Source organism: Phacochoerus africanus, chromosome 8 (assembly GCF_016906955.1).
Source record: "Phacochoerus africanus isolate WHEZ1 chromosome 8, ROS_Pafr_v1, whole genome shotgun sequence".
NCBI lineage: Eukaryota > Metazoa > Chordata > Mammalia > Artiodactyla > Suidae > Phacochoerus > Phacochoerus africanus.
The window spans coordinates 62,463,418-62,485,735 of NC_062551.1; the positions used below are offsets into that span (position 1 = coordinate 62,463,418).

Here is a 22,318-nt window from a genome sequence, read left to right on the forward strand (position 1 = left end):
CAGGAATCCTGGTTCCCCCAGCTCCTCCGTGAACAAGGGGCAGACAGATACTAAACCCAGGAAGGGGTGAGGGTTGTGAGGACAGCACAGTGAGAACGGAGGGACAAGGGCCGTCACCTGAAACCAGAGCACTTAGGAAGACCTCCCCATTGCGGGGACACCTGCGCTAGGACGAACATCTGGGAGGAGTTCAGGGGGAACAGCAGGTGCCAAGGCCCTGGGGTGACCAGTGCCTCTGCTTCAACACAACAAAGCCCTGGAGTTGAGGCACAGGGATGGAGATGAGGCCAGAGCAGAGCGGGGAGGCTGGGTCAGCTCCATGGGGCACCAGAGGTGAGTCCCAAGGAGGCGTCCCCAGCAGGGAGGGAGGCCCTCTGATGTGGCTGCTTTGTACCTGCCCCCCTCTGCAAGCCCTTGACTGCTGAATGCATCCACCTGCTGACACCTGGGTCTGCCTGGAGCCCGTGGGACTGTGCTGAGATGCCACCCACTGCTCACTGCCCAAGGCCAGAGAGGTGCTCCCCCTGGCCAAAGCCTCGCCTCCCCCAGGAACCCCCAGACCCTGGCTCCCAGTGAACAAAACAGGCCCCCCTCCTCAGCTGGCCAGCCCCCGGGGACACCAAGGTCCAGAACCTGCGTTCCAGCAGTGCCAGTGTCGCAAGGTCGGGGGGCTGCCCCTCATGCTTCGCCAGCTCTGGATGCTGTGCGGCCAGTGGCTGGGCCTGAGGTCCACACCAAGGAGCGGATGCTGGAGTTGGTGGTGCTGGAGCAGTTCCTGGGCGCATGGCCCAGTAAGATGAGAGCCTGGGTGTAGCCGTGGCCCCCCGGCCCCTGCAGGGAGGCCACTGGCCTGGTAGAGGCCCTCCCAGATGTCACGGCAGGAAGGTGAGGACACACCTTGTTAAGGGCCCGGGTGCCCGGGAGCAGGTGCCCAAGGATCGCTTCTTTTTCCTCCGGGACTCACCGTGTGGCATCCACCCAGGGCTGCTCCCAGCGGCCATCCCGGCTCCAGTCCCCGTCCCCATCTCCGACCGCAGCACCCAGCCCTCCCCAGCGAACCCTCTCCCTGCCCGTGTCTGGCCCAACGTGAGGCCCGTGTACCTGAGTCTCTCATTTTTGTCCTTTACAGCAATGTCACTGCGCTGCACGCCTCCACCTCAGCGCCCTGGCCCCTCGGTAACCAAAGAGCGCTTCCTTTTACCACGTGTCTATGGCCCAGGGTGCTGCGTCTGTCCGCTCTCCCTGCAGAAGATGCTGCCCCCTACCCGGGCCCCCAGGGAACCCCGGGGTCGTTAGTCCCTCCCCTCTGCAGTGGGTCCAAAGGGTGCAGACCGGGTCCCAGACTCAGGCTGTTGTGCAGCTGGACACCAGGGCCTACAGCGGCCACACAGTGGGTGTCCAGGAGAGCTCTGCGGAGAGCAGCTCCGACCCCACCCTCTCTCTAGGCTCCCCGTTCCCCAAAGCGACTTCAGACTTTGTCCTCTGCTCTCTCCCCCCTGTGACCCCGGCAGCGAGCTTCCATCCTCTAGGGCCGGCGCCTGGAGCAGAGCTCTCTCTTTCCTAGTCCTGTCAACACCAAGGCAGAACAGGATGCCGGGAGGCCCCCCAAGCACACGTGGACGATGAGACCCAGGAGGCGCCCTGGGACAGGGCAGCCTAGGGGAGGGGTGTCAGGGAGTTCCTGGGAGGGGAACACCAGGCAGAGGGCACACCAGGAGCAAAATCCAGGAGTGCACCCTCCTCTGGCCAGTGCCTCAGGTCCACGGGGTCACCAGTGAGCCTTTTATCCATCGTGCACGTGGTCATTGTTCCCAGGGTGCCCACCGCAGCAACTGGAGCAAGTCAATCCCTCAGGGCCCCACACAGGTGCTTCCATTAGAGTGTGTCCAGGCCCTTGCTCAGGAAAGACTTGCAGTTTACAGAAAAAAGGGTTCCCATTTCTGCACACTGCTAGGGATGCCGGCAACACACTCGGCTTTGCAGAAGTGCAAGCCTAGCTTGTAAAAGCTGGAAGGCACTGGGTTCCTGGGTCCCTGGGGCATCGTGCATGCAAGGCAGGAAAAGCGGCCTTGGGAACTCCCTGTCCCAGGGCAGAGGGGCCTAAGAGCATTTGCCTCTGGCCCTTGGGGCACTCGTGCAGCCTGCAGGTGAGGATTCCTGTATTTCATCTATATTAGGAAGTTTTCCGTCATTATTTTTTCAAATATTTTTATCCCTCATTCTGCCCTCTTCTTCAAAGATTCCCATTGTGTCTGGTAGTGTCTTTTATGGGTTCCACAGGTCCCTTGAGCTCTGTTCATTTCTTTCCCTGCTTTGTTCCTCTCTGCTCCTTGGACTGTATCATTTGAATTGCTCTATCTTCAAGTTTACAATACTATCTTCTGCTTGATTAAATCTGTTATTGAACCCCTCTAACAAGTTTTTTCAGGCCAGCTATTGTACTTTTCTGTTCCAGAATTTTGTTTGGTTCGTTTTACAACTTACATCTCTTTATTCGGTTCCTCTATTTGTTGAGAACATCATTCTCCTGGGTTTTTTTTAGCTCTTTGGGTATATTTAAGAAGTTGATTTAAAGCTTCTGACTAGTTAAGTCCAATGTTTGAGCTTCCTCAGGGACCATTTCTGGTCGTTTCTTTTTTTCCCGTGAATAAATCATATTTTCTTATGCCTCTAGATGCCTCTTAAATTGTCGCTGGAAACGGGATATTTTGAATATTTGGTGACTCAATGTGTCAACCCTGGAGACCAGATTATCCCTCCACTTCAAGACTTGCTATGTTGCTTATTGTGGGTTATAATTGTTTGTTTTAGTGACGTGTCTAAACTATTTTTTTTATCTTTTTTTTGTGTGTGTGTCTTTTTTTTGTCTTTTGTCTTTTTGTTTTTTTTTTGTTGTTGTTGTTGTTGCTATTTCTTGGGCCGCTCCCGTGGCATATGGAGGTTCCCAGGTCAGGGGTTGAATCGGAGCTGTAGCCACCGGCCTACGCCAGAGCCACAGCAACACGGGATTCGAGCCGCGTCTGCAACCTACACCACAGCTCACGGCAACGCCGGATCGTTAACCCACTGAGCAAGGGCAGGGACCGAACCCGCAACCTCATGGTTCCTAGTTGGATTCGTTAACCACTGCACCACGACGGGAACTCCGTGTGTGTCTTTTGAGGGCTGCACCTACAGCATTTGGATCGGTGCATGGGGAAAGAGGCACATATGGGAAAAGGGTTTTACTGGATCCATCCATTCGGTGGAACACTGTGGTCCAGTATGTGGTAGGCCATGCATATTCCAAGGGTTACACACCATGGTGGGAAACAGGAGACGTTCCTAAGCGTTCATCTCTAGTTGATCTGCAGGCTCCATGGAAGCAGAAAGCGAAAGCTCAAGCATAGTTGTAAATGGCATGGCTGAGCACTCAAGGAGCACCTCAACTCTGAGCCAACCTACAAAAACCAGAAGAGGTTTCGTTTTGGGGTTTTTGTTTTGTTTTGCTTTTTAGGGCCACACCCGTGGCATAAGGAGGTTCCCAGGCTAGGAGTCAAAGGGGTCAAATCGGAGCTACAGCTGCCAGCCTATGCCACAGCGACAGCAACACAGGATCTGAGCCGCATCTGCGACCTACACCACAACTCATGGCAATGCTGGATCCTTAACCCACTGAACAAGTCCAGGGATCAAACCTGTGTCCTCATGGATGCTAGTCAGATTCATTAACCATTGAGCCAGGACAGAAACTCTATGTTTAACTTTTAAAGGGACTCCCAAACCATCTTCCAAGGCAACATTTTTGCTTCTTCTATGACATATTTTGAGCCTAGAAAACTACAGAAAGTGTTGCAGTGAACACCGAGGTACCCGCCACGCAGCCATCTCAGAGCCTAACCTCCTGAAAGGCTGGCTTTGTGTTATTTTTAAAGAAATAACACACCGGTGGAGGTCACTGGATCCGCAGCTGCACACCTCCACATTTCTGCTGCCTCCGGGTCCCAGGGGTGGAGCAAGAGGTGGGAAGGACAAAGGGGTCTCTTACAATACATTTCATCCAGGCATTGCTCCTTTTCACTCCTGACCCTCCATGACCCCTCTCAGTCCCCTAGCAAGTCACTCGCTGGAAGAGCGCCGGGATGGCAGACACAAGTCTCCACACGAAGCGACGGGGAGGGAATGTTTACGAAGGTGACATAAGAACAGGCATCGGGACTCGAACTCCTGACCTGTCAAAAACCGAGCGGCGGGAACAGACGCGCACGGAAGCCGCGCGCCGCCCTCTGGGAGACGTAGTTCACGGCCCCCACCTCGCGCAGGCGCGGTCCCGGGCCGCGGTGGGCGTGGCCTTCACCCTGACCCTGCACGAAAGAGCGCGGCGAGGGAGGTCCGGGGTGGGCCGTCAGGCAGCTGCCCGCGGGATCTGCTGGGCCCAGCTGGGAATCGGATTCCCGCAGCCTGGGCCCCGGGCGCGGGCGAGCGGAAGCACAGGCGCCGCCCTCTGGGGTATGTAGTTCGACGCCCGCCGACCCAGGCCGAGTCCCGGCCCGCGGCGGACGTGGACTTCGTAATCCATTCCTAGGAGGGCAGCATGGGAGGGTCCGGGGTGGGAGACCAGGCGGAGCTCGGAACCCAAGTCCCTCAGCCTCAGCCTCCAGGCGGGGTCGGGGCGAGCAGGGAGGCGACCGGAAGCGCGCGCGCCGCCCTCTGGGAGGTGTAGTTCGACACCTTTGCTCAGAGGCAGTTCGGTGCATGGCGGCCACGGCCTTTGTCCTCCGTCCGACGGGTAAGTGGGATTGGGGGTGGCCGGGGCGGGGGAGGCCGAGGCAGGCGTGGGTCCAGGGTCTTCTCTGGGGCCCCGGCCCGTGTGTGCATCCAGCCACGCGCGTCCGTATCGAGTGCCTTTACTGTTTTGGCTCCGGGCGGGTCGCTGCGGGGCGGGGGGGGGGGGCATTGTGGGCGGGGCTTGGTTTGGGAGGCGGGGGTCCCAGGCTCTGAGAGGAGGGGTTGGGTCCTGGCTTTGGCTGAAGGGATTGCGGTATGAGGATTCAGGGGCCCCACAGAAAGAGTAGCTGGCCCGACTCCACAAAGCCTGGAGCCAACATGACCTGCATCCCTCCCCTGTTTGGGCGGGATGTCTAGGGTTTGGAGGGTGGGGAGTGCTGAGACACCACCATGATGTCATCTCTGAAGCCTCGCCTTCTTGAGAGGCTTCTGTCCCTAAGGGATGAAGATGAGGAAGACCCCAAGCACCAGATTTTGACCCTAGCCGCCTGGGACACAGGAAACAGAAACAGACTCATTATATTAAAATCTTACTGAGCACCAACTGCATGCCAGGCACCATCCTGGCACCTTCATTAATTCAATAAGCAGGTGTTTAGATATCCCGGGTGCCAGGCCCCATCTCATATCCCAGTACTTTCAACATTGTCTCCGCCCCGGACGCCACAGGAGAGTCAGGGAGATGATGATAAGCCCATAAAACATCACTGAACAACATAACTCCCATCCAGGAAACTGCAATGACGACAGCAGGGCACGAGCAGGATGGGGCAGAGTCGGGTGCGCCAGCAGGGTGATCCCAGGGCGGCACAGAGAAGGCAAACAGGTCCTGCCTTTGGCCTGTGTCTCTGTCTGGGCAGTCAGCCACGGAGGAGCTTGTAAATCACTGGGAATAGGATCATGCATGTATTACATGCTAAATAGTTGATCACTGAAGCTGGAGGCTCCCCTCCCAGCAGCACCCCCCTCCCTGTGCATCCTGCTGCCTGCTGAGCTCCAGTTTCAGCCTTTTGCACGTTCTTATTCCCTTAAGCTCTGTGCTGGGTCACCACCCTGCTTTTGTGGGAGAGGGAACCAGTTCGTGAGTCCCCAGCGCAGTCTGGCCCTCCGTCACAGTAACAGAAAGGGTCGTCATCTGGGAATCATCTGTGCAACCCAGGCTGTGCCCCTTGCCCCCCCTGGCTGCCAGCTCTCCTGTTTGTGGAGGGTGGGGTAAGGAAGATCTGAGCTCACCCTTCAGCAGCGCCTGGGCGCACAGCAGGAGCGTAGAGGATGCCAAGCTGAGGTTTCACTGCGGTTGGGTCTTGCTCGGCTGCTGGACCCCTTCTCTTCTCCCTGCATACAGTGCTTCCAGGACCTGGGGTCCCTGCTGAGCACCATCGCCTGCCCAGTCTCTCACGTCCCCTTTCCCCCCAGAACAGCCTGCGGAGGAGCTGGCTCTTCCTGCCAGAGGCCCGGGGAAGAGGGAATGACCGCCAGGCTCCTCTCTGCCAGGGACCCGGTGAGTACCCCGCCACCCTCACACTCAGGCCTCACGAGCTCTGACCTGTGCCCCCCTGGGCTCATTCTGCCCTCAGGGCTTTTGCACTCACCCCACCTCCTGCCAGAAATGTGCTGAAGTCAGCCCCACATCCTCCAGATCTCCCCCCATCACCTCTGAGAAGACCTCTTGGATCCCCCCATGCCGCCCTGGCCGCCGTCGTGCATCCATCCCCGACGTGGCTCTGGCACTTTCTTAGCACAGGGTCCCGGGCCTGTTCTCCCAGCTCACTCTCTGCATCCAGTCACTTGGCAGACACTTACCAAGCACCTGCCATGGAGCAGGAGCCATTCCAGGTACTGCAGGTGCAGGAACAGAGAGGTGAGCAGAAATCTCCATCCCCGTGGTGCTCACTGACCATCAGGGGAATGTACACCTGCCGAGCGTTGGGCAGGGAAACGAGGCCAGAAGAGGGTGGGCCTGGGGACCAGGCAGTCATTGGTACAGCCCCAGAGGCTTCCCCGAGGAAGCGGCCCCAAGCAGAGACCTGCAGGAAGGGAGGCTGAGGTTGGGGTGCACAGGAAGAATGCTCCAGGCAGAGGGAAGAGCACGAACACAGGCCTGGAGGTGGGAGCACGCCAGGCACATCACATGAAGAGCAGGCACACGTGTGTTATGAGGACCAAGAACAAGGTCTCCTAGGCCAGCTGCAGGGGCCCGGCACAGTAGGTGCTCAGTGAATGGGCAGAATGATGCATGTTCCAAACTCTGGGGTCAGTGCTGGACACAGGTCCCCGTATTCGATCCCCACATCAGTCCCATGCGAGGAGCAGGGGAATGAGGAGACCAAGGCACAGAGCAGGTCATGCCACTGGGGGTGGCTGAGCCAGGCCTGAGCTCAGGAGGCCTGGCCCGGCTCAGACCACCTGCCTCCTCTGGTCCCCGGCGCCCGACACGTGTCCTGCTGCCTTCCTGGCTTGTCCTCCAGGTCTTTGTGGCTGCCCCAGCAGCGTCCCTCCATCTGCTCCGGGGCGCTGACCCCTGCTGGGATTGTAATTTTTGCGAGCTCCCCGACCCTGCAGCTAGCACACGACCAGCATGAGGCAGGGGCATGTAGCTTTTCTCCATAGCCTCTGTGCCCAGAAGGGCAGCCTGTGCTCAGTAGTCCTGACTCCACAGATAAACACTGAGTGAGACCTATCGAGTCTGGAAAGTGTGAGCAAACAGGGAATCAAAACCTCCCTGGCCCCTGCACAGCTGTTTGAGTGCTGGCTCTGCAGGGAAAGTACCCACTATGCACCAGACCCAGAGTACACACATCCTGTGAGTTCCCACAGTCCTCCCACAGACGTCTCAGAGCTCCTGCTAACTTGCAGATGAGGACAGAGAGGCGCCATGCAGTGAAAAGATATCTGGGGCCAGGGTCTGAATCCACACCATGGGTCCAGGGCCGGCCCTTCACAGTGTTGCCCCCCCAAACCCCGGACACTCACTGACGGGAGACGTTACAGCAGCAGTGCATCCTGCCTGGTGGGCCGGAGTCCGGCTTGTGGGCACCCTTGTGTCCCCGACTCGGCTCCACGTGGCCAAAGTCTGCCGACCTTGCCCCTGCCTCCCTGGCCGGCCGCAGCACTTGGTTCTGGGAGACGAAAACCCCACGGCAGCGGCGACGGTCTGTGCCCAAGCCTAATGCAGCTTGAAGGTCATAAATTCTGCACCTGATCACGGAAGGCGCGGCCGCGTGTGTCAGGATATCAGAAAAGACATGCGAGCGTGAGCTGATGGGAACCACCCCGGGAGTGGGTCAGGCTTTCCCTTGGACGATTGTCCTTCTCCCCCAATATTTACTTGTTTTATCGACGCGTAGTTGATTTCCCGTATGATATCGGCTGCAGGTGTACAGCATGGTGATGCAATGTTTTTATGGGCTATACTCCATTTATGGTTATAAATATTGGCTAGTTCCCTGTGCTGTAGTCATTCTTGTAGCTTATTTTATACCTAGTAGTTTGTGCCTCTTCATCTCTGCCCCATCTTGTCCCTCTCCTCTTCCCCCTCCCCACTGCTAACACTAGTGTGTACTCAACATCTGTGAATCTGTTTCTGTTTTGTTGTATTCATTTATTTTTTTCGATTCCACATTATAAGTGATGGTATCTAGTGCTTGTCTTTCTCTGAGACTAAGTTCCATCCATGTTGTTGCAAATTGCATTGCTTCCTTCTTTTTTATGTCTGAGTCGTATGGTATATGTACCATATCTTCTTGACCCATTCATCTATTGATGGACACTTAGGTTGCTTCCAGGTCTTGGCTATTGTAAATAATGGTGCTGTGAACATTGGGATGCATGTATCTTTTCAAATTAGTTTTTTCATTTTCTTCAGCTGTATACCCAGGAGTAGAGTCATTGGATCATATGGTAGTTCTATTCCTCCAGTATTTAAATGCCCCAGATTAAAGACGAACAGTCCTCAGGGGTTCTGGCACTTGAGACCACCATCCATTTCATTTTCCTGGCCTTGGCTCTTTGCTCTCTCCCCTCCGCCCTTCTCTGTGCGCACAGGCATTGCTTATGCACAGGGTACATTTATGGGAGTGTGCAGCTGGTGACTGCATCTGTGGACACCAGTGGATGGTCCGGCTGAGGCAGGGGACGCTCCCAGCCCCTCCCTTAGGTGATGCGGCTGTGACATCTCAGGGGTCCTGTTCTGTCCAGGGAGGAACCAGCTAGGAGGGTGTGGGTTCCTTGCCTGCCCACAGGGCCCAGAAGCCCCATACCAGTCCCCTGTGTCTTTTTCTCTCATTTGTCTTTGTGGGAGGTGGCTCAGCCTCATGGCCAACAGGGGGGACGCTGGACCCAGACAACCCAAGTTCAAATCCTGGCTCAGCCTTTTTCTCCCCAGGTGATTTTGGTTTCACCGGCATCCTCCCTGCGTGAACAGTGGTTGGAGTTATGCGGTCACCCGAGGCCTCGGGTTATGTGACCAATCCATGTGCTTCTCTCAGTACTGTCTGTGTGTCTGCTCTTTTTTTCCTAAGGTTCACAAATTTAAAGTTCTTCATGTGTCAAAATCCTGATATCTTTCATGGTGATTTCTAGGTTGATGATTTGGCTGATTTTTTTAAGGCCACACAACCCTGTAATGATATTCTCATTATGAAAATGTCAAGCGGAGTTCCCTTTGTGGCTCAGGGGTCAAGAACCTGACATAGTGTCATTGAGGATGCAGGTTCGATCCCTAGGCTTGCTCAGTGGGTTGAGGATCCAGCAGTGCCAGAATTAAATTAATTGGGAATTAAAGCTCTGTTTCGTTTTGTTTAATTTTCCTCCTGGAAGCCTCTTCCCCATCCTTGAGTGTCGGTGCCCCTGTCTTGTGCTTGGCTGTGGATTTCTCCACCTTGTGGGTGAACCTGTTACCAGGTGCCTGCTATGTGCAGACAGTGCAGCCGAGGAGCAAGGTTTCTGGGCAGGGGGGATGTGGAGGGAAGTGGAATTGCCAGAATAACAAACGTGTGCATCTTTTAAAAACCCACCAGTTGTCAAAGGAATCCATGCCTGGGTACTAAGCCGTCCTCTTCTCTGAAGGGCCAGGCTCTCTGTCCTGTGGTTTGCTTTTCACTTACTGATTGGTCAGCTTATTCACATGTGCTGGCCACTGATCCTCTGAATGACTGTCATCTAGGGCATGAATTGTGATTGCTGAATGTATTATTTTCCTGTTGAGTCAGCAACAAATCCCAACAAACCTGGCTTAAAACCACACAAACTCATGATAAGTTCCAGAGGTCAGAAGTCTGAAATGTGTCTCGTTGGGCTAAAATCAGAGTGTCGGCAGGGCTGTGTTCCTTTTGGAGGCTGGAGGGGGGACCCACAGCTTCCGGAGGCCTCCCACGTTCCTTGGCTCCTTGCCTCCTTCTGTCTTCACAGCCAGCTTTGGCCAGTTGTCCTCCTCGTGTCCCATGCCTGTGAGCCTGACTTTTCTGCCTCTTTCCCATTGAAAGACCCTTTTGATTATGTTGGGCTCCCTGGGATATTCCAGGATGATCTCATTTTAATATCCTTCTTGCCATGTAATTCAGGGATGGCAGTGACACAGTTCTGCCTACAACACTCATTTTTCTTCTTTCTGACTTTTCGTGGCTTATGTTTTATTTGTGAGCATTTGGTCTACCTCCCGTTTATTAAATTAATGGCCTATACTTTTCCAGATTTCTTTTTCGTATTAATCTCTTTAATATTTCTGGAATTTACTTTTATTCATGGTGTGAGGTAGGGATCTACTGATTTCCCCCTACAAACAGAGAGCCAGTGGCCCTGGTGTGCCCACTGCTGTGAAATGCTCCCACTACCACAGTGACTCCCCACTTACGCATGATCTTCATGTACTTGAATTGACTTTACATAGTGAACAGATTCTTTTTTTTTTTCTTCTTTTGCCACACCCAAGGCATGTAGAAGTTCCCAGGCCAGGGATCAAACCTGCACCACAGCAGCGAACCAAGCTGCTCTAGTGACATTGGATTCTTAATCTGCTGCTCCACATGAGAACCCCCAGATTCTTAATAAAGTTGCCCAGGTTAAATCCTCGGACTTCCTGCTTACTGGCTTTATAACTTTGGCAAGACACACTATCCCGTGTCTGTAAAATGGGCTCACAGCAGCATGAACCCTCTCACAAGATTGCAGGTTAGATTAAATGTGATGAAATGTTGGTCCAGGGCCTGGCATGGGCAGTATGGGAGATGGTCTTATTGAGTCTGTTTTTTAATCTTTAACAACTCATCTAGACTATATTCCAGGATATAGTGAAAGGTGAAGATTATTTAGGTATATTTTCCCCTCACCAGGCTAACCAGGTATCAGCAGTGTGTTTTCTGAGCAATCTTTCTCTTCCTAATTCATTTGGGTTCTTCCCTCCTATATTAGGACCTAGTCTTAAGCTGAGCTATTTCCTTCAGCTCCTCTTGGCCTGCTGCACATGGTTTTACGTCTGGTGCCGTGTGAGTCTGCCATAGCAATCCTCAACCACCGCATCCCAGTGCTTAGCCCCGAGACATGATCTGTATGTCAGCCATTACCATCTTGACTCCCATTTGGCCAGACAGAGGCCACTATCCCCTGCTGTCCTGTCCAGACCCCACAGGTCACAGGGGAGGCATGTCCCACACACCCAGCATACAGGAGTGGCCTTCGCTTCCCTGAGGAAATGGGCTTTCTCCTGGCTCCGGTCTGTCTCGTTGTCTTACTGATCTGTAGGAGCTTTTACATATTAAGGAAAGAAGTTAGTACCCCAAGTACATTGTATGCTGCATATATACTTCACAGGTGGCACGATGGGAGTGGCGGTGTCTCTGGAGTGCATACGCTTTCCAGTTGGCCATTTCTTCTTAAGACTTAGAGTAGTTTCTGCAGTGCATACACTGTAATTTAGTCGACTGTCTCACTTACTTTTCTGGAGAGGAGTATCCTGACTGGAATTCTGAGATGGCCCTCCAGGTGCTGCCCTCCTCGCGGACGTGCCCGGCGTGTTCCCGGCAGCCGTTATCTTGACGAGACAGCACTGCTGCGACTCTGTTATGCTGTATGACTCAATCAGCCTGAGCAAAGGGAGACTGTCTGGACAGACCTGCCCAGATCACGCGCGGCCTTTGTAATGCAGCGCCTCCCCTGGCTGGCTGCAAAGGTGGAGAGACACATTCTGCCTTCCCTGGGAGAAAGCCGATGTGCGTGTTGTAAGCGGTCCATGGAGGGGGTGGCTTCCAGGAGCTAAGAGTGGCCTCTGGCCACCGCCTGCAGGAAATCGGGGATCGCAGTCCCATGGGGCTGATTTCTGCCAACAACAAGAACGAGTCTGGAAGCAGATTTTTACCCCTTGTCTTAGAACAGGGAATTCACCCAGGTTGCGCAGGAGTTCCGGCCCACAGGACTATGGGACACTGAACAGGTGTTGCTTTGAGACACTAGCTTTGCGGTATTTGTTTACGTCACTAGATAACTGACGTGGGTAGAAAGGAGCATCTGGGTTTCGCGTCATCATTAGAAAGATCACCCCTACTGAGGTTTTTTCCCCTAATATCTCCTTTTCAAGGGCTTTGTTTCATTCATTATATATACATCTGGGATCCATCAGGATGTTATATTTTGGCCAAAGGGTGAGGCAGGGTTTTAACCTGACAGTGTTCCAGATGCTCCTGCCCCACTGCCCAGACACAGCTGCCACTCTGGGGGACCCCCCATGCAAGCTGAACACACCTCCCCTTCACTGTTGACTCCTCAGCAGCCTGTCTTATTTCATACGACTTTCCCCCTGCAGGGCCCCAAGTCCCACAGGAAAAACCTGACCCAGATCTCCAGACCCTCCCACACACTTGGCCGATGTCCCTGTTCACCAGCTGCTCCCACAAGCAGCCACCCTGGGGACACTGAGGACACTTGTATGTGATGTTTCAGGAGCAAGTGACTTTTGAGGACGTGGTCGTGGACTTCACCCAGGAGGAGTGGGGGCAGCTGGAGCCGGCCCAGAGGACCCTGTACCGAGATGTGATGCTGGAGACCTTTGGGCTCCTGGTCTCTGTGGGTGAGGCCACCCCCATGCCCCTGATCTGCCCCCGGCACAGATTCCAACTTTCCTGGGACAGAAGTAGGAGTAGATCTAGGCCTTAAGAGCAGATTCCTGGGAAGTGTTTGGGGCTTCAGGGAATATCACTTAGGATGTTTTGATTGTGAATTACAGATCCTCCTAGCAATGCCAGAAGCAGAAAGCCATATATACAAGTAAAAGGGACATAGGGTCCCATGACCACAGAATTGAAGTGTAGACCCGCATCTTCCTATGGTGCTGTTGGGAACCCCCACCCCCTTCTGCCTCCATTCACAGATGGGCCCCTCCGAAGGTGACAGGACAGCCACCAGGGGACCTCTACCCCATCTGAGACCAGCAGAAGAGGTGGGGTCTATGTCCTGGGCACCCATCCAAGGCCCACGTGGTCTCTGTTTGGCAGCCAGGTCCCCTCCACGCTGGTCATTGTTGCTAGCAGGCAAGGCAAGGAGCAGAGCCCTGACTGGCCATCTTGGGGCCTGGGATGGGGTCAGGGACTGAGTGGGGAGGTGTCCCTAGGAATGTTGGGGGCTGTTACCACAACTGTGGGCTCTCGGGGAACCCTAGCTGCTTGGGTCCTGGAAAACTGAACAAGAAGTGGGCAGAGCATTGAGGAGGGTCCTGGGACACATGCTCACACCATCAGTCTGCCCCTGAGCAGGACACTGGCTCCCCAAGCCAGGTGGCATCTCCCTGCTGGAGCAGGAGGCGGTGCTGTGGGTGGTGGACGAGGGAGGCTCTGAGGTGTGTGCTCGGTGAGGTGAAGGCCCATTCACCCCACAAACGCCCTTGGATTCCTCAGAGCAAACTGACTGCTTGGTCTTTCAGGGAACACTCACCCAGCACCTACTGTGCTCTCGGTGAGGCCAAGTTCCCAGCATCGCTGAACTTACATGCTTGCTGAGGGAGGGGTACACGATCAACAGCTAACATGATGATAACAACAGCAAACAAGATGATGGCAGATTACAAGGAATGCTGAGAAATGGAAGCAGAGACGAGGCAGAAGCTAGGACTGAGGCAAGGACCGAACAGAAATGAGGGCTAGCTCTCCACAAAGGTGGCATGTGAGCTGAAGCCTGAACCAGTGCGGACAGCTCGCCCATGAACCAGTCTGGGAGAACGGAACTCCAGGCAGAGGACACAGCAAGCACAAGGCTCCGTGAGGTGCAGCAGGCAGCTCTGGCTGTGTAATAAGCACTGCAGTCTCTGGTTTCTGTCAATCACTGATAATTCTGGCCTCTGTGGGCCAGTGGATCCAGGCTGGGTTCTTCCAAGTGCCTGTAGGTTGGATGGGTGGCCCTGCTCTTCATTCCTCTCATCCAGCTCTGGAGACCAGCAGGCAGCTCTGCTGGGAGTGGGAGGGGAGGGTCCCGCCCTCTGGCATCTAGCCCTGACCCCGTTTAAGCAGCTGCCCACTGCCAGGGCCCAAGAAGGGAGTCACAACAAGGTCTCCCTAGCCTCAAATAACAACTAGCTCTTACTTAGTATGTTAGTTCCCAGTTGGTGCTGTGGCAAATGACCATAAACTTAGTGACGCAAATTATCTAACAGTTCTAGAGGTTAGAAGTACAAAATGGGTCTTCCTGGGCTGTAGTCACCATCTCAGCAGAGGAGTGTTCTTCTGGAGGGTGTGGGAAAATCCATTCCCTTTTTTTTTTTTTCCCCATTTCCTTTCATTGTGCCCCTTCTAGAGGCTGCCCACATCCCCTGACACACAGTGCTGTCCATTTTCAAAGTCAACAAAGGCTGGTCACGCCTTCTCACTTCATGTCCCTCCTGCCTCTCTCATTCATATTGAAGAACTCTAGTGGTTACCCTGGAGTGGCTCCAAAAAGCCATGGTGATCGCAGATGACGAGCAGCCTAATGCCTCCTTGACGTGCAAGGCTACAGCATATTCAAGGCTCCAGGGATTACAACATAGACATGATTGGGAGCCACTGTTCCACCAAACACATCTGGCTTGAATTTTTTTTTTCTTTTCACTAAAGTGTAACATAAATGGGAAAGGTGCTTATATCACACCTTTAGGCCAGCCTGGTGTCAAGGTGGGGATGGCACAAACTGAGGTCATGGCTGTGCAGAGGGCGGGGTACCAGGGCCAGAAGGAAGGAGGAGGAGGAAACGTGTTTGTTCAGCATGTCCACTGAGCTCTATTCTGGGCTGGGGGTACTCCAGGCCCTGGGGTGTCTGTCCAGTTTCCCTGGATGCTTGCTCTGTCCTCAGCACTCTGCTTCCCCCCCCATTCCTTTTCTGATTTGCAAGAACGTATTTTTAATGGGAAAATATGTGTGCCTTGGACCTTTCAAAAGCATCAGTTTTATTCTTCTATCCACCCATCCACCCTAAACTCTTCTCCTAGAACTGGGAATCAGGGACATTTCCATTTTTCTGTTTCTTTCAGACTTGGAAGCTAGACCCCAAACCAAACTATCAACTGCAAAGCAAGACATAACTGAAGAAATACCCAGCAATGCCCTGGTAAAAAGCTTCCTCTGGGAAAGTCTGTGGCACTCTAAGGGTGAAGATGCTGAGGGCCCCTGGGAGCAAAGTTGCAAGAGGCCAGACAGCCATGTGGTGCACGTGGCCTTCATGCCTGTGAAGACACCCACTCAGGAGCAGCAGCAGGGGAATGGGTTTGGGGACACCTTGAGTCTGAGCACTGATCTCCCAATTCAACCAATGACTCCTGAAAGGCAAGGCCCTCCCATGTGGGGAACACATGGAAAAAGGGGGAATCTGCACTCAAATGCTCAGCAGAAAATCTCTGCAAAAGAGAAATTCTACAAATGTCAGGAATGTGGAAAGGCCTTTAGTCACAGCTCAGCACTCATTGAACATCACCGAACACACACGGGGGAAAGACCTTATGAATGTCACGAATGTGGGAAAGGCTTCCGAAATAGCTCAGCACTTAGCAAACACCAGAGAATCCACACTGGTGAGAAGCCTTACAAATGCACTCAGTGTGGAAGGACCTTCAACCAAACTGCCCCACTGACCCAGCACCAGAGAACTCACACGGGTGAAAAGCCCTACAAGTGCAGTGAATGTGGGAAATCCTTCAGTTTTAGGTCCTCCTTCAGCCAACATGAGCGGACGCACACGGGTGAGAAGCCCTACACGTGCAGTCAGTGCGGAAAGGCCTTCCGACAAAGTATCCACCTCACCCAGCACCTGCGAATCCACACTGGAGAGAAACCCTACCAGTGTGGAGAGTGTGGCAAGGCTTTCAGCCACAGCTCATCCCTGACCAAACACCAGCGGATCCACACTGGGGAGAAACCATATGAGTGCCAAGCATGTGGAAAAGCCTTCACCCAGATCACACCATTGATTCAGCATCAGAGGACACACACAGGCGAGCGGCCATATGAGTGCAGCGAGTGTGGCAAGGCCTTCAGCCAAAGCACACTCCTGACCGAGCATCGGAGGATCCACACAGGAGAGAAGCCCTATGGGTGCAATGAGTGTGGGAAGACCTTCAGTCACAGCTCGTCACTCAGCCAGCATGAACGGACACACACGGGGGAGAAGCCCTATGCATGCAGTCAGTGTGGGAAGGCCTTCCGGCAGAGCACACACCTCACTCAACATCAGAGGATCCATACTGGGGAGAAACCTTATGAGTGCGGTGACTGTGGCAAGGCCTTCAGCCACAGCTCGTCTCTGACCAAACATCAGCGGATCCACACCGGGGAGAAGCCCTACGAGTGTAACGAGTGTGGCAGAGCCTTCAGCCAGCTGGCTCCACTCTTTCAGCATCAGAGGATCCACACAGGAGAGAAGCCCTATGAGTGTAATGAGTGTGGCAGAGCCTTCAGCCAGAGCTCCCTCCTCATAGAACACCAGAGGATTCACACTAAGGAAAAGCCCTATGGGTGCAATGAATGTGGAAAATCCTTCAGCCACAGCTCTTCACTCAGCCAGCATGAGAGAACACACACAGGGGAAAAGCCCTATGAGTGCCAGGATTGCGGAAAATCCTTCAGGCAGAGCACCCACCTCACTCAGCACCGGAGGATCCACACGGGAGAGAAGCCATATGAGTGCAGGGACTGTGGGAAAGCCTTCACACACAGCTCCTCCCTTACCAAGCACCAGAGAACTCATACTGGGTAGTGCCACTCCACATGTGCTGGGACACGGGAAAGCCTTAAGCCATAGCGCACTGCTTACTAGATATGACCCAATCACACCCCTGAGAAACAGCACAAACATACACAAGTCTTCACACACATCACATTGCTCAGAATCCCTCAGAGTTCATACTGATGGAAATGATTGTGGGAATACTGAGTTCTTGGTCCTCCATCCCTGGATATCAGATCATCCAGCCAGTAGGGTTGTGTGGAGTTAGTCACTGTTGAGGACCTTCTGCCATGAGTGCCCGCTAAGGCCTCATTGTAGAACCTACAAAAGAGAAATGGAAAAAGACATGGGTCTAGGGTGGCTTCTAAGGATTCCCCCTAATCCAAACCAGACATTTTCAAAGTGGTGAGAAACTCAACAAATGCATTTCAAAAAACAAAAATCAGGAGTTCCCATTGTGGCGCAGTGGTTAACAAATCTGACTAGGAACCATGAGGTTGCGGGTTCAATCCCTGGCCTTGCTCAGTGGGTTGGGGATCCGGCATTGCCGTGAGCTGTGGTGTAGGTTGCAGACGCGGCTTGGATCCTGTGTTGCTGTGGCTCTGGCGTAGGCTGGTGGCTATGGCTCCAATTAGACCCCTAGCCTGGGAACCTCCATATGCCATGGGAGTGGCCGAAGAAATGGCAAAAAGACAAAAAACAAAAAAAACCATGCAGTCAGAACATTCTTGGTGGGGGGGATGTGCTTATGAATGGTGCAAGTTTACTCTGATGTTTCCTAAAAAGACAGTGGCAAATATGAGAGTGGCATCTTTTTGGAATCACCACGACTACTCAACTCTTTCAATACAAAGTTTTCTGATTTGTGTGTAAATTCTATGCTCAAAGTAAATGGCCACCAGCCTCACAGATGTGAATTCTATATGACAAAGTATCCATATACTATAAACATTTTATAAATTAATCTTTATATGCATTGGAGTTGACAAGATTTGTGTAGGAAGACTCAAAATGGAAAGTCCCATCCATGGAGTTCTGCAGATTCTAAGTTGGCTTCTGCTGCTCCGTTCTTGCTGTGAGGTTTTCTAAAGGACTCACAGGCATTAGGAATGCAGGTGTTAATGTTTCACAAAAAGATTTTTTTCCTTTGTTAAGCTACACATTGGTACCTTATGTTTTATAAGATTTTTCTCTTGAGGAGTTCCTCCATGGCTCAGTGGGTTAAGCACCCAATGTTGTCACGGCTGTGGCTCAGGTCCCTGCTGTGGCACAGGCTCAGTCCCTGGCCCAGGAACTTCCAAATGCCATAGGCATGGCCAAAAAAAAAAAAGATTTGTCTTGAGAAATGAACAACTTAATCTCATGAACTGCTTTTTAAAAAAATTGATTCTTCATCCTGGTGTTTAATAAGTTTTCGTTTTTATAAAATTTAACCTAGAGGCAGTCTATAGAATTTCACTGAACCCTGAATTCACTAACAGCAGTCGCCCTGATAACCACAATCCTTAAACAGTGACTTGTCACTCTCACTAGAACCCATATTTAAATTTCATTGGCTGGGTTTGTTCACCAGCCATCAGTTAGGGCTATATCAGTCAGTTTCATCTTTCCTAGTCACAATGCTGGAATATGAGTTTCCAGTTAACTTAAAATTTCTCCCTTGGTGGAGCAATGTTGCAAATAGTCCTCTAATACTGTTCCTAAGTATGCTGGTGGAATGCCTCCTCTTTTTTGGAATTGACTTCAGTCATTTAAAAACCACTTAAGGAGGGAGTTCCCGTCATGACGCAGTGGTTAAGGAATCCGACTAGGAACCATGAGTTTACAGGTTCGATCCCTGGCCTCACTCAGTGGGTTAAGGATCTGGCGTTGGCGTGAGCTGTGGTGTAAGCCAGTGGCTACAGCTCCTATTAGACCCCTAGCCTGGGACCTCCATATGCCACGGGTGCGGCCCTAGAAAAGACAGAAGAAAAAAAAAAAGAAGAAAAATAAAAACCATTTAAGGAATTCTCTGATGATTCAGGGGGTTAAGGATACGATACTGTCACTGCTGTGGTGAAGGTTCGATCCCTGGCCCAGGAACTTCTACATGCCATGGTCACAGCCAAAAAATAAATAATACCACTAAGTAAAAATAATAACCATTTAATAAAACTGGTAAATAGTGCACAGCAGCACTCTTCAATAGAAACAACACAAGCCACACTGGTAAATTTAAATATAACAGTCCCATTTAAAAAGCAAGAAGGGAGCTCCTGTTGTGGTGCAGTGGAAATGAATCTGACTAGTATCCATGAGGATGCGGATTCGATCCTTGGCTTCAATCAGTGGGTTGGGTATCTGGTGTTGCTGTGAGCTGAGGTGTAGGCTGCAGACACAGCTCAGATCTGGCATGGCTATGGCTGTGGTCAGCAGCTATAGATCTGATTCGACCCCTAGCCTGGGAACTTCCATATGCCACGAGTGAGGCCCTAAAAAGAATAATAATAATAAAAAGCAAGAAGAAACAGGTGAAACTAATTTACTATTGTCCCCTGTATATCCCAAATGTTACCACTTCAACATGCTAATATAAACAATCACAAATGAGATATTTTGCCTTCTGTTTGTGCACTACATCCTTAAAATCCAATGCGTATTTTACATTTGCAGAACATTTTAATTTGTTGTAGCCATATTTCAAATGCTCACCTGCTCCATGTAGCCAGCCAGTGGCTGTACTGGACAGGGCAGCTCAACAGCCTTGGTCCCCTGGTCAGAGACTTTTGTCCTCCCCCTCTTTAATACATGTGTTCTCTTCCCTTTCCCTTCGCCTCTATCCTTGTGTAGCTTCTTGTCCCCAAAGAAATCGTGTGCTGGAAAGATCATGTCAGAATATAGGAAATGAGGTGAAAACTGGGCAGAAGTATGTGGTGGATTGGAAGGTGGGGATGGGAGGGGCTCACATCAGGAACCTCTGCACTTGTGGTTTGCCTGGCTTTTTCAGAGAGGCTTGCCCTCATGCCTTAGTGATTCCCTTTTGGCCATACACACCTAATATGGAAGCTCCCAGGCCAGAGATCACATTCCGAGCTGCAGCTGCAACCTATGCCACAGCTGGCACAAAGCCAGATACTTTAACCCACTCTGCCACAACAGGAACTCCACTGTCCCCTATATATGTCCCTTCTTCCATAGTGAGAATACTCTGGAATAAACACACTTCCTAATTTGCTGAATCCTAAAATACTTCTAAAATGGTTTTGAGTTGCTTTTCTCCACCACTACAAAAAAACACAAACCTATTAAAAAGATTTTAGAATTTGCTACTGTTTCTCTATCATCACGACCCTGCCCAAGACCTGGTAAAGTATACAAATTGATGATTTATTCTACAGAAAGAGACAGATACTTCCAGATGTTCCCACTTGTTACCAGCAGAAGCTGGGTTACCTTGGGCGTTAGGAGCAGTGGGTCTGTACGGAGGGTCTTAACTCTCAACCAAAGGTGCAGGGAAGTGGACAACTAAGAAACTTGGTAAGAAACTGGGAAAGATTAAATCTATCTGTCCCAGAGTCTCCCTCTGAGAGCCGTAGTCTCCACTATAGGAAACCGGAACCTCCTGCTGCAGAAGCTCCGCCCCTTTCCCCACACTTCCTGAAAGCCTTCTTCCTACTGGGAGTTTCGCTGAGAACCACCTAATTGTCTGGAGCCCAATGCGCTGGAGAGGCAGTCGTTTCACTTAGATTTCTGGAAACTGTCCATTCTATAAACTCAGGTGCCCACAGGTTGAGAGAGGCCTGGATTACGTTATGTTTTGAGAATCGGTTTTCATGGATTTGCCACAAACTAAATGAAGCTGCTGAAACTCCAAAGTCCTTCACTTTCTTGCCCTCCTTCCAGGGCTCAATGGCTAATTTTATCGTAGGAATTTTGAATTCTCCCAGAGGGACTCCTCAGTTGTGTGAGCTTCAGGCCCAATGAATCTGGACTGGTGCCGGGTTCCATCCGCCCCATCCTGTGACTTCTGCACAGACCTGGGGAAAACCGAGCCCAGCACTTCCGAGAGCAGTGGGAGATCTCCACCTCTGCTGTGATTGAAAACTGGGTGCCGTGGACGGCATTAAACCGGAAACTGCTGACGGGACTGAGGTGGGTTTCAGAATCTGTATGGTAAAGCAATGGGTAATTGTGGAGCAAGTGATCTGAGAGCCTCATCTTGAGGAACAGAGGCCAGGATGTGTAAAATGTGAACTGTGCTCAAGCTTCCTAAAGTGGTTCCGCTGAAGAAGCCTGCCGTTCACCCCAAGTGCAGAAGCTCTTATCCTGGGAGCCTCACAGGGGTGAGGGAAGAGCTTGAGTCCTGACTTTTCCCTGCCTTTTTCCACATCAGAAACACACCAGTCCATCTTGTGTTGCCAGATGCCTGAGTGAAGAAAGTCCAGTCTCTTCCCACAACCCACCAGACGACTCACTCATTCAAGATACTCAAGACACAACACATACACACTTACAGTGATGCTCTCAGATTTTGTATGTGCTGTAAACACATACATACCAAAATCTTGTACACAGAAAACTTACTGCAAGTACATATACACATATACTGAGATGTCAAAGGTAATAGTTCCTATGAGTTGGGAACATGAGAGATTTTCCCTCCTTGTGTATTTTGTTGTTGTTTTCTATGGGACAATTTTTTTTCAAAATGGTAAAAATGAATTTTATTACAGAATCCTTGTAAATAAAGAATTTTCAAGAGAATTTAAAAGCAAAAACAGGGAGTTCCCATTGTGGTTCAGTGGTAACAAACCCGATTAGTATCCATGAGGATGCATGTTCGATCCTTGACCAACTCAGTGGGTTAAGGATCTGGTGTTGCAGTGAGCTGTGGTGTAGGTCTCAGATGCAGTTTGGACCCCAAGTTGCTATGGCTGTGGTGCAGGCCAGCAGCTGTAGCTCTGACTTGACCCCTAGCCTGGGAACTCCCATATGCTGCTAGTTCAGCCCTAAGATGAAAAAAAAAAAAAAGCAAAAACAAATGCAGCCATCATTCCCCAACCCTAACAAAACTATTTTCATTTTCATACTTTCTCTGCTATGATTTGAACACACCCAGCGTGTCTTACAGTTTCACTTAGAAATTATTCTTCCATGTTGCTATGCAGTATTACCATTATGCCTTATGATTCCTTTGGATGGCTCTACCAAAATTTGTCACTGTTCCTCTATAATTGGAACAATTATAACAACTTAACTCCATACAAATGGGCGTCCTAGTCACCTGTGTATAGTCTACTTTGAATATACCACCTAGGTGCGGAAAGGATTTCTGCCTCAATGTATGCAGCTCTCTCCTCCACCACAACCCCCTGGCCCACTAACTATTTAAGAAAAA

At 51.6% G+C, this 22,318-nt stretch overlaps 1 protein-coding gene across 4 annotated transcripts; it reads left to right on the forward strand.

The window, feature by feature from the left end:
* The first annotated feature begins 4,336 nt into the window (after positions 1 to 4,336).
* ZNF135 (zinc finger protein 135) lies at positions 4,337 to 17,383 on the forward strand. 4 transcript variants are annotated; one of them, XM_047790930.1, is made up of 4 exons: positions 4,337 to 4,488; positions 6,184 to 6,268; positions 12,700 to 12,826; positions 15,254 to 17,383. In XM_047790930.1, exons 2-4 carry the CDS (start codon positions 6,236 to 6,238, stop codon positions 16,969 to 16,971), a joined length of 1,878 nt encoding a protein of 625 aa, XP_047646886.1. In that variant the 5' UTR covers positions 4,337 to 4,488; positions 6,184 to 6,235; the 3' UTR covers positions 16,972 to 17,383. The 4 variants fall into 4 exon arrangements, with proteins under 4 accessions (XP_047646886.1, XP_047646885.1, XP_047646884.1 ...); XM_047790929.1 differs by having other exon boundaries at positions 4,428 to 4,488; positions 6,189 to 6,268; XM_047790928.1 differs by lacking the exon at positions 4,337 to 4,488 and adding an exon at positions 4,496 to 4,768.
* Positions 17,384 to 22,318: the final 4,935 nt, after the last annotated feature.